Here is a 12,691-nt window from a genome sequence, read left to right on the forward strand (position 1 = left end):
GCACACCAAACGCTCCACTAACTAGCATCTGGTGTGGCACTTTAATGCTCTGGGAAGTGTGAGCAGGCAAACAAGGTAGATGTTTCCAATGTATGCAAGGAATACAAAAGCCCCGACATGGAGTGGATAGATATAGAAGAAAGATATATATATAGAGAGAGAGAGAGAGAAATTACCCCTCAAAAAAGTCAGTAAGAAGCTTTCTCTTCCCGACTGCGAGTGGAGGTTTATTATTCTCTATTTTTTAGCTAAAGTTAGCTTCACCGGAGCAGTGCCAAGCAAGCATTCATGTCAGCGATGTCATGTGCTTAGCGGTCTTTAGATGTGGGGCGTGGCATTAGCCTATAAATATACTTAATATAAATTATAGTAAATAATTTATTCACAAAATTTCCCGTATCAACTGCATGAATTTGATCAGATTTGTCATTATTATTTTTACTAAAATATAAGTATCTTGGGGAACCCCTAAGATTATTTTTGACTTCTTATGGGGGTTACCTAATGCCTTATGGGGAGTCCGGATCCTCCTCAATTCGAGCACTGACCTTGAGTATTATTAGCAGCAATGAGAGGACTCGGCAGTCTGTAAACTGTATAAGAAATAACCTTGATACACAATAACATGCTATAATAATCTATCTCTGCCCAGACGTAAACTCTTGAATTGCACGAGGACATGGGTAGAATGTGTGTTCGCCTGTTTAAATCCGACTTGGATCCTCGAATCTCGGGTGAAGATGGGAGGCCATTTCCTCACTCTGTCGGCGGGTGGTACGGCGGCTGATTCTCGGTGGGTTGGCGGAAAAATCAGCCGACTCTGTTGAAGAGAAATCTTCTTCTCTTCTGCAGGCAAAAGGGTGACACGCGTATTGCTCCGCTGTCGTCTTCGGATCCGTTAGCATGCTTTGTGGAACACAGAGAATCTTGGCTCCTCCAACGAGATAGAGATTGTATGGCCAAAGTTTAGGTATGTATGATACTTCCTTAGGCAGTGAGGCAACACCTGGGAGCAGCAGGGCTGCAACTAGACTTGGCAAATACTGTCCCTGGAAGCAAGCTTAGGAGGTATCTCAGGGGTTTTTTACTCTCGATGACATCATGGTTGATGGACACGTTCTGTCGTGCGTTTCATCCAATAGGAGTTGAGAGTGCAATCCTTGAGAATTTCACACCTAGGTGTAAAATGTGCAAGGCTTGATGGGATCTGTAGTCTTTTTGGACTCCCTTTGTTTGATTTTGGCACGTGTTTTCAGGCTTTGAGGGTTTGTAGGCCTGCCTTTGTCTTGTATCTGAGCACATGAGGCCCAACAATCACTTTCAAGTTTTTTCTTTAAACTTTTAATTTGATATAAAAATGTTGCCTAGTTAGATATCTCACTGCCAGTGTGAGATTTGTGGTGTAAATGTGGGTTTTTCAAATTCTGCACTGGTCTGTTACTGTGCTGTAATGGTTTAAATATGTTTCAGTTTTGAATTCAGTCAAAACCTGCATATGTGTGTCATCCATATTTTACTGTTTTCCGCATATGTAATGTATATGTTGAAGTGTTGCTAATTGGCTACACATGTGTAAGAGGGATACAAAATTATTGAGTGCGAGACCGCAAGATGAAGCATTCCCTCAGGATGTATTGAACATTCTCCTTTGTAACACCATTTTTCTATATGGCGCACACAGCTCTCTAAATCAACAAAAGCCACTGCTTTGGGCTTTGGGAACTTTGATTTCTCTCTTTGCTTTCAATAGCCTTTTTACTTTTAATTTGTCATTTTATTTATTATATACTGTATGTCTGCTCCATAAAACCAATCCTCCAAGCATCTTCCATTTTTGAGAAACTTTTGAAAATTTCCAGGTAGAATGTAAGTTTATGTGTGTGGAAAATAAGAGAAGCAGACTCCAGCACTGATTAATCTGACCTTTCTGGCCAATCAGGGTGAGCCTCAGCGCCATCTGCCAGGTCACTGTCTGCTACCCAAAATGCACCTTGATTTGGTCATGCTTTAGAAAGAGGGATGGAACAGATGTGATTTGAATAAAATTGCTTTCTAGTCTCTCTCTTTCACTCTCTCTCTCTCATCATTTTCTCATTTCATTTCATGCTTGTAATCCTCTCAATCTCATTTTCTCACTTGCTCCTTTTCTAGTCTTTTTTTTTGTGGTTATTTTTCCTTAGGAAATCTCTGCTTCTCTTTCTTTTGCTCTCTAGATGTTTGTGAAAGCACTTTTTGACTATAATCCAGCAGAGGATCAGGCGATCCCTTGCAAGGAGGCTGGGTTGGCGTGTAGCAAGGGAGACATCCTGCAGGTTATGAGCCAGGATGATGCCACCTGGTGGCAGGCCAAACAAGAGAGTGGCAGCAACCCCCGTACTGGGCTCATCCCTTCCAAACACTTTCAGGAGAGGTAAGCCAACACCGTTTTTCAATCTTTCTTCACTGCTCCTTTACTCCCACTATCACCAGTTTTAAATTCAGCTGCACTCCATGACCCCATCATCCTGTCTGTCTTCTGTCCAACCTCTGCATATATCATACTCTCCTGCCATCCATCCATCCATCTCTCTCTTTCTATCTCGATCATTCCAGAATTCTTCCACTCCATTACAACCTGACTGCTACTCCACACTATGAAAGCATTGACTTATCTGACTTTTTTCTTTTTCATTTTTCTCATCATTTTCTCCCCTTTTTTTGAGCAAGAGTGCTCGGCCATTCTGCCAAAATACTTTGGATTTCCTTGGCTGTCTGGCTTGGAATGAATAATGACAGACAATGATAGCACTGGTTCACATCCACTTTAGACGTTTATGCATTAAAAATTGCACATCAGTGATGCTCTGCGTAAAGTGGATGTGCGTGCAAATACAGGACAGTTTATTTTCTCTGTTTCTATAAAAAAATACCACCTGCGAGAGTAAAATATTTTTTAACCTGTCAAATGTACAGTAGCAAGTCTTTCTGGCTGAGCTTTTTTTCTGTTTGTCTTTTTCTGTCTGTTTCTCTCTCTAGCCTTTTTAGCACAGAGATTCCAGAACATTTCTGGAAAATTTGTTCCGGCAACTGTTCCGACATTGTGGGATTTTGTTCATTCACACTGGCAGAGCTTTCCGAAATTCTGTGCTTGCATTCATTCAGATACTGGACAGTCCCATAAATACAAAAGTTACATAACAATGTGATGTCAAATGTGTCCGTTTGACCATGTAATGTAATGTAATGTATGGCCAGTCTAATCGTCCGCTGAACTCTTCTGCCATTGTGTTTGTGCACATATTGGAATCACAGCATCTTTAGTGATAACCTGCGACTTGTCTTTCTAGAAGCCCATTTTTTTTTTCTCTCGTTTAAAAGTGCATTGCCTATGATACTACTAAGCTGGCATTTAATTTTTTTTGTTTACATGAATGGCATTGGTCTTGGGATCACTCCAGTTCACAGCCATTATCTTGTTTTTGCGTCATTTTTCCTTCACTAATTAGTCCTTTCAGTCAGATAGTCACACGATTACTACATCATCACTACGAACCCTTCATTGCATTGGCTCTGTTTTTATTCACACAGATGCATTTCGACATTGATCATTGTTACAAGGGTCTAATGCTGGGATCAAATTCTGGCATTTGGGCTCTGGCAGGCTTTCGCACAGCAGCTTCTCCAGCAATTTGCTGGAAAATTTCTGGAATCAAAGCCCAGTGTGAATGCAGCTTCGATCTCTCACACACATACTCACTGATGGATATTTAAGTAGGTAGTGCTTAGTAATCCCTGTTTTGCCATTTAAATGGGTTAAATGGGATGGGTTTATTATAGGTCTCTTTATCTGTCTGGCTCTTCATCTTTCTCTTCCTTCAGGAGGTTTGCAGTCTGGAGACCCATGGCCGTTGCACCGCCTCAGAGGACCCCCAGCAAAAGATTGTGTAAGAACACACGCATTCACTCAAAATAAAACAACCCCTGAAACACACATACACATTCATGCTGTTTGTCAGGACCCAGATATGCTCTGATCACAGACTAATAATGCGGAAGACCTACCCAAAACACACAGTCAGTCCACTTAATCTGCCAGCAGACATATCGCCCTGTAGCTCAAGACTGGTTGCCCACTGAAGCTAAGCAGGGTTGAGCACTTTGAGTGTAGTGTCAGAAAAGCGCTATATACATGTAACATTCATTCATTCACTTCCTGTACCTTCTTATTTTGTTTTATCATTTAAACAAGGACTAAAGCAGAAAATATATTTTTATCTTTTGCATATGAGAGACCCAATGCAGTGCAGACAGGTTGACAAGTCCCTCACAATAGAGCCAAGGCAGAATGAGAGGAACAGAAAAACCCCCTAGTGGAAAAGATTAGTTGAGAGGCAGGGAGTAAAGAAGTGAAGGGTTGGAAGTGCAAGGTGAAGTGTATGCAGACGGGAAGCCCAGACTCCTCTGATTGGTGCCAGGCAGATACTGTATGTGCACGCATGTCTATTCATGTAGTGTTCATGTACATTAATGCACTCCTGGACAATAGCTTTCTCTCATGGTTTTCATTAATCTCTCATGTTTGGGAGAGAGAGAGAGTGAGAGAGAGTTTGAGAGTGTCTCTAATCTCTCCCAGCGACTGACAGCAGGGGCCTTTACGAAGCTGTGCTGGATAACTCACTGCACAGGCAGTCAAACACATGGCCACACTTAAGACTCACCACGAGACAGACACGCAGCAACACTTTCAACATGTTAACATCACCTGTGAACTTACACACACACACACACACACACACACACGTACACTTGATTGAATAATACAGTCACTTTGGTTTCCTTGCTGCTATGCCACATGCTTGGCCTCCCACCTTTTCCATTTGTCCTTGTCACTCCATTGACTGCTCCAAACAAAGAGAAGGAAAAGTTGATGCGCTTGTCACCTGAAGTATTGGTATTGATGAGACCAGAACCAGACCGTAAACAAGACAAATAATCTCAGGAAACTAATCTCAGTTTACCACAGTCATCTGGTCTCCTTTCAACAAGGAGCCAGGTGTGGATCTTTGCATGCCAGTTTGCATGCGTGTACCCACGTGTACATACACATTTGTGCCTATGCAGGTGTTGGTACATATAGGTATGTTTGAAAGAAAGAGACTTGAAACTGTTTATGTGCTTTGACTTTAAGAGTAAGACCATCTGTCCACTGACCTGCAATGCTGTTACATCAGCCCATATTTCAAAGGGCATGATGAGGGGCTCTCTTTGGATGACTGAACACACGCTAATGCTTTACACTGCAGATATGTGTGCTCATACAGAGCCTTACTTGTAAGATCTGCATGATCACTAGCAAAGGCTATAAGTCATATCCATTACTAACTCCATGCTCCTGGACAGGTACAGGAAGTAAAACTTAGATTTAGGGTTCCCGGTTTTTATGGATTTGCACGATTATGGAAAACCTGGATATAAGGTAATTTTAAAATAAAGAATTCCGGGACTGAAGATGGCAATCAATAAAATCATTTCATTCATCACTATAAATTGTTTCAGTTAAGCTCAACATTAAGACATTTCATCAAAAATCCTTATCCAGTTGTCATGTAGGATTAGAAATTCAATAGTCATGGAAATTCTTTAATCAATCTCAACGCTTTCTCAGATATGACTTAAAAACGACTTGTTGTTTTAGTAATGTTGACACTAAATGCCTCTCTTCACACACATAGAAATTGTTGACTGAACACATGTAATGCACATGACTTGTGCATGAATGAATGAATTTGAATGACTATTTTCATCAGAAGATTGGGTACATATAAACAGTACAAGAAGAATCTGTTTAGTTTGACCAGATGCACTTTCAATGGAATTGTTCAGTCATCTTGAAGATGGAAGCAATTTAGGCATCAGAGTATGTGAGTGGAGTGGAGCGGCAACAATTTCCCTCAAAGCATTCTTTAATCACTCGGCTCCAGCTCCACTCCGGGTTGTCCATTTCCCGCTTCTCGCTCGCTCCACACTCCTGGATTAGAGAAACCCTGCTCTGTGTTCGCTCCATGGTAAAATGAGCACCTAACTAGCTCTCCACCATAAAGTTATTTCAGTACGCTTTTTAATATCACAACCCTCCATGCAGAAGATCAATAAATACACAATACTAGGAGCTACAATTTGCTTTATTGGAACACAAACATTAGCCCAAAACTAAATTAAATAAGTTTTATAGCTTACTTTTGAAACATGTATGCAACATTCTCTGAATTTAATAAATTAAATTACTCAACAAAATATAATAATAGCTTACGGTTAAGATTGCGATGCATTAGATTAGACTCATTATATGATTATTCAAAATATTTAGTAGGGGAGAGAGATATAGGCCTATATATATATTGCTGACCTTAACATTTTCTCTCCACATGTGAACAGATTCTCATCGTGTTTTCTGGACACTTCTTGTAGGATTTTACAACAAACCTTTGATCGTGGCAATCACGTCCCCACTTGTGTTCTCCTTCGCCTTCCCATCATTAATTTTCAATATATGCCAGCTGATGTAGGAATAAAGAGATGAGGCACAATTGTATAGTTAACTCAAGCTTTACCCCAAGCTTACTTCAAAAATAGGGAGCGTGAACAGAAAACAGAGAGTGAAAGTGAATGCAACCTTTGCACCGGTGGTCAAATATTGCCATGTGCTGCTACATTTGAATTTTTTAATCACATTCTTTATGGTTATATCAGAAATTCCATCTTTCCTTCATGCCAATAGTGTTTAACACTGCTTAACACATGGTGAATTATTGCATTAAGGGCCATCAACAGATGTTGTGCCCGTGATGGAGCATTAGTGGAGTGCTTTTGAAGTGAGAGAAAACAATGACACTCCTTCTCCTTGCTCCAGGCAAAATCATGCCGCTCCGCCTCCCTTTAATCTACATCCGCTCATAACCTGCCCCTCTATTTAAGATAAATCTTATAAATTGTGGAAGGCAAAAGACATCTATTATCTTTTGGATTTATTCTGTGAATAAATTTGGCATCATATTGATTGCCTTTGCTTCCTTAGTTGCTGTACCCTGTGGAGCGGAGGGGGGCGGGGCCGGGCTACAATGTCGCACGCCCGGTCCCCAATCGGCCTGATGGGGCGTGCGAGGGATAAAGGTGGCCGGTGACGATGGTTCGAGAGAGAGAGAATTACGGGCATGTCCGTCATGTGTGTGTGTTTATGTTTGTGCTTTTGTTTTGAGTTTAAATTATTATTTATATTGACAAGCCGGTTCTCGCCGCCTCCTTGCCCATCTTAACCCCCTTACATACCCATATCCGATTTATTCAGATATTTCTATGGTTGCAATTTTAAGTACGAACCGTGAGACAGATATTTCTTATAACTGCAAGAAAAAGGCCCTAGTTTGGGTGAACTTCACCTCTCCATGCACTTCCCGAAACTTGATTCAGTTGAAAGTTTGCTTAGAGAACATTTCACCAAGTCTCAACTTCATAACCCCGTTTCCACCTGGTATTAAGATGCATTTTGGTGATCGGATCACATGTGGTCAGCACTTTTTTTTTTTTTTTTTTTTAAACCATATACAAATGTGGTCAAAAACGCATCTGAACGCATCACATTTGAGGTGTAAACACTAATCCGTCCTGTATGCGTCCTGTCAGTAGAGAAGCGCCACCCCTCGCCTGTCAATCAAATGCTGCGCTAAAACGAGTTTAAACTTTGCCGGTTACAAGCGACATTAAAAGAAAAAAATCAGAACATTTTTAAAAGCGGAGAACTTCATGGAGACCTTCAGAGAACTTCATGGAGATACTACAACTACTCCACTAAAATAAGTTTTTTTTTTTTTTTTTTTGCGCTTTATCTTTTCTGGTTTTGTTGTGGTTTATTATCATGACATAGTGATTGATGTATGTGGTCTGAAACCACATCCACTCATCCCCTCTACTGTAAATCAGATCACAAATGGTCACAGAAGACCCATTTAAATTACCATGTGTAAACAGGTGTTTGTTTTCACCTGTTAATCATGCCCAATTTTTGTCTTTTCCTAAGCTTAGTGGTCTCACTTCTTTTCTCAGATCTTACACATGCCCTTGGATCACTTGATCCTCCAAGTCACACCAAAAGAAAGCCAATGCCTAAGGATTTACTTCACTGATAGAACACAATAGATTTGTACTGCCCTCCATCCTTTTCTATATGTTATTGCCTTCTTGGCATGACTGTGTATGTGTGTAGCAAGCTGTGTTTTGCTGGTAGATGCTGTCCTTTGCTCATGTGTGTTTTGATTTAAGCTTGTCAAGTAGAATTAAGACCACATGAATATGAGTACGCTTTTAAAGTGACTCCAAATGTTCCCTTGTCTTTAGGCCTATATGCACATGCAGACTCACACACACACACACATTCATCTGCTCTTAATATGAACTATGTCAGTTATTCTGTATTTAAAGTTTCACAAGATGTAAGCAAAGGTTTACCACCTTTTAGGTTTATTTTAAAACGTAAAATATCAGAAATCCAGCTATTACGTTAGCTTGACATAAGTCAAAGTGAATTGAAAATAACGTGTTTGCTAATGTTTATTGCCAGTCATATGACTATATTTTTCCTTTTGTTTGTTCTTTTTTTCCATCATAAGTGGATGAGGCAGTTGAATGGGGTAGGTCTTTTTCTTCTTCCTCTTCAATTATTTTGTTCTCATCAACATTCTCTTTTTAACCTTTTTATTTTCATCACATTCCCTTCTTTGCTTTTCCAGTGGAGGACATTCAAGGTACACCTTTCTGTCTAACTCTGGTTCACCTATTAGATGTCATACCCATTATATAATTGGCTGGGGACCCCTGTATGTGGTAATGGAGTACCTAAACAATGAAGACATGGTTGATTAGTGTTTATTGGACCAAACCAGTTAATGGAGCATATTAGAGTGTGTTAAAGGGGCCAAGAGTTCACTACCCTACTATATCTCTCTATTTCTCTACACACACAGACACACATTCACACTCATTGGCTCACAATATATATACATTTACATTTATGCCTTTGTCAGACGCTTTTATCTAAAGCGACTTACAGTGCACTTATTACAGGGACAATCCCCCCGGAGCAACCTGGAGTTAAGTGCCTTGCTCAAGGACACAATGGTGGTGGCTGTGGGGATCGAACCAGCGACCTTTTGATTAACAGTTTTGTGCTTTAGTCCACTACACCACCACCACAATACATTGTGATAGAACAGGCAAGAGTTCAACATCCCTATTTGCCTTGCCAACAAGGACTAGATGCACAGTGGATCAACATGAGGGTAGAGAAATGATGACAGAATATTACATTTTGGCTTAGCCAAATCACTTTAAAGAGATAGTTTACCCAAAAATGTTAATTCTCTCATCATTTACTCACCCTCATGCCATCCCAGATGAGTATGACTGACTTTCTTCTATTCATATTTTTAGAAGAATATTTTAGCTCTGTAGGCCAAAATTTTGATGCTCCAAAAAGCACATAAAGGCAGTATAAAAGTAATCCATAAGACTCCAGTGGTTTAATCCATGTCTTCAGAAGTGATATGATAGGTGTGGGTGAGAAACATATCAATATTTGTAATTTTTGCTAGACAGCAGGAAATGTTTTTTTCCTGGGTTAGAGAAACCCTGCTCTGTATGCTCCATGGCAAAATTAGTGCCTAACTACCTCTCCACTGTAACTAAGTTATTTCAGTATGCTTTTTAATATCACAACCTTCCATTCAGAAGGTGTATTAAATAAAAAATAAATACACAATACTAGAAGAAAAGCTAGTGTGCTTTATTTGAACACTAACATTAGCCCAAGACTAAATAAATAAATATCGGCAGCATTCTCTGGGTTTGATCAATTAAATAAATTGCTAGATGCAAAAAAAAAAGATAATAAATTAAAAATATAAATTACCAAACGAAAAAAATAGATATAAATTACCCAAAAAAAAAAAAAAAAAAAACATTATTATGTATTATTGCCTAATTATTGCCTATTATTTTATATTATTTCAATTCTTTTAATTAACCTTGCCCTATAATTCTGTGAAGAAAAAAATAAATAAATACATTCTCCGAATGTTCTACACTTTTTTTTTTTAATCAAAACTAGACAAGAGTTTAGATGGCAATCGATTAAAGTCAAAAAATGTTGATAAAGTCAATATCAACATTTTGATTAGTGTTTTGCGTTTCTATATAATGCGGGACATAATAGCCTACAGTTAAGATTGTGATGCATTAGATTAGAATGATGATATGATTATACAAAATATTTAATAGGGGAGAGATATAGATGCACGTATTGATGACGTTTAGATTTTATGAATGGATTATCATTGTGTTTTCTGGACACGTCTTTTAGGATTTCACAACAAACCTTTGATCGTGGCAATCACCTCCCCACTCGTGTTCTCTTTCACAATCCCGTCATTAATTTTCAATAAACGGCAGTTGATGCAGGAATAAAGAGACAAAACACAAGCATGTAGTTAAGTCAAGCTTTACCGCAAGCTTATCTCAATAATAGGAGCATGAAAACAGAAAGCGATAGTAACCTTTGCGCTGGAGGTCGAACATTACCAAGTGCTTCTAGATTATTTAAAAAAAAAAATTTATCAAATTTTTTCGGTTTATATCAGAAATTCCATCTTTCCTTCATTCCAATAGTTAACACTGCTTAACACGTGGTGAATTATTGCATTAAGGTCCGTTAACAGGTGTTTTGCCCATGATGGAGCGTTAGTGGAGCACTCTTGGAGCGAGAGAAAACGATGACAAAATTGGGGAACCCAATCTTTTAAAAACCCGCTCCTCACTCCAGGCAAAATCATGCCGCTTCACTCACATAACCGGGTTGCCACCATTCACTTGCATTGTATGGACCTACAAAGCTGAGACATTCTTCTAAAAATCTTCATTTAAGTTCAGCAGATGAAAGAAAGTCATATACATATGGGGTTGCATGAGGGTGAGTAATTAATGAGAATTGTACTTTTTGGGTGAACTATCCTCTCTGAGGGCTCTTGTCAGATCTGGATGAATTTGGCAATAAGAAGAGAGGCTTGGAAACATTTCTAGTAATTATTGCAGTGATAACATATATAATACTGAAATATAATGACTTATTTAGCTATTTCATAGCTTTTAAAGTCCTGTGTGGATGCTTATTTCAGTGTAGTTACAGTTTTCAGTGTCATAAGTATTTAGATTGTTAGTTCTGTACAGCAGTACCACTGCTCCCTAAATGCAGAGAATGCAGCCTACGTAGGGCACCAACTCTGGTCGTGGAACACTCACTGTGTCTGAAACTGCCCCTATCCACTATATAGTGCACTATTTCGAATTTTCGCTATTTTGTAGGCGTATCTGAATTTGGAGTAAGCCATGCGTTCCCTACTTTTGTTCACTCATTCTTACCCACAATGCACTCTAATGACAAGTGTACATTTCAAGTACACTCGATGACGGTTAATTTCCCACAATCCACCACGGGGAAGACGTACGAGCTGGGAGTTTACTGCTTCCTTCACTCCTGCAATGTTTTATTTCATGCTGAATGTAGTAAATAACTTTTTAACAAATCATTACTTGATTAAAATAACATAATAACATATAGACAAAACACACAGATACATTTTAAAATGCACTCTTTATTTGATCAAACGCGTTTACTTTTTATATTAACACACAGTGTATATTAAAAATGACAAACAGAATGAAGATTTATTGTAGTCATATATTATTTAATAAGAATAACAAATAAGGTCCAAGTATTTAAAAATGTCATATGTGATGTTTCTGCACCTGCCCCAGAGCTCCGACACTCACGTCCGAATTCACTCATTTCGTTCACTTACTGCTGAGATATAATGCACTAACTGCCATTCAATATATAGGAAATAGTGAATGAGTGAACGATAGCGGACACAGCCACTCTCCTCACCATGATTGCCTTGGGCGCATCACATGTTATTTACACGCGCAGAAATGCTGTCTGTTCACGCTCCAGTTGTCGATCACGTGAATGGCAGTGATTAACCTGAAGTAGCTGCGATAGGTTCCAGTACCCTGCGAGGTCATGGAGTAAATACATAAATACTGCTCATGACATCCGAGACAAAGCACACTGATATATTGCTGCACTATTTAAAAAATGTACACTTAAAAACTGATGTCATAAGAGCCCAGTTACAGAATCACCCTGAAAATGACCATCTCATTACACAGAAAAGCCAGCCTTAGAATTAGAGCCAAAATTTACCTCAGCGTGCTGCTTGAAGTTGGAGCTGTGACTTTAATCTTGAAATATCAGCTTGTCTTGGTGTTAAAAGAACTATGACGAAACTATTCTTTTTTTCACTGTGGGGAGTGAAGAAAGTGTTTCACTTTGAAGAGTTTGATGCTGCTGCACTGATGAGTGACAGTCTCATCACTCAAGTGGGAGCGTCTCATCGCGTGTAGCTGTGAACTTCCGCTCTCGTAAAAGTCTCATTCGATAATCTCTCAATAAATTACACATTAATTCAAATTAAACCCAGTAATGTAACGACAGTAACGCCACACATTGTAAAGAAGTAAAAGTTTTAAAAAAATCATTAGAAATGTACTTAAGTGAGAGTAAAAAGTACCCACTTTTAAACCTACTCTAAAAGTAAAATTTTCC

At 39.1% G+C, this 12,691-nt stretch overlaps 1 protein-coding gene across 3 annotated transcripts in view; it reads left to right on the forward strand.

Moving 5' to 3' along the window:
* LOC127633291 (MAGUK p55 subfamily member 7-like) overlaps positions 1-12,691 on the forward strand; it is a 131,320-nt gene that overhangs the window by 62,829 nt on the left and 55,800 nt on the right. For all 3 annotated transcript variants that reach the window (XM_052112298.1, XM_052112299.1, XM_052112300.1), the window contains 2 exons: positions 2,214-2,410; positions 3,859-3,923. In XM_052112298.1, coding sequence (XP_051968258.1) covers positions 2,214-2,410; positions 3,859-3,923 — 262 coding nt within the window. The remainder of the gene's footprint in view (positions 1-2,213; positions 2,411-3,858; positions 3,924-12,691) is intronic.

The sequence above is a fragment of the Xyrauchen texanus genome, chromosome 40 (genome assembly GCF_025860055.1).
Source record: "Xyrauchen texanus isolate HMW12.3.18 chromosome 40, RBS_HiC_50CHRs, whole genome shotgun sequence".
Lineage (NCBI taxonomy): Eukaryota > Metazoa > Chordata > Actinopteri > Cypriniformes > Catostomidae > Xyrauchen > Xyrauchen texanus.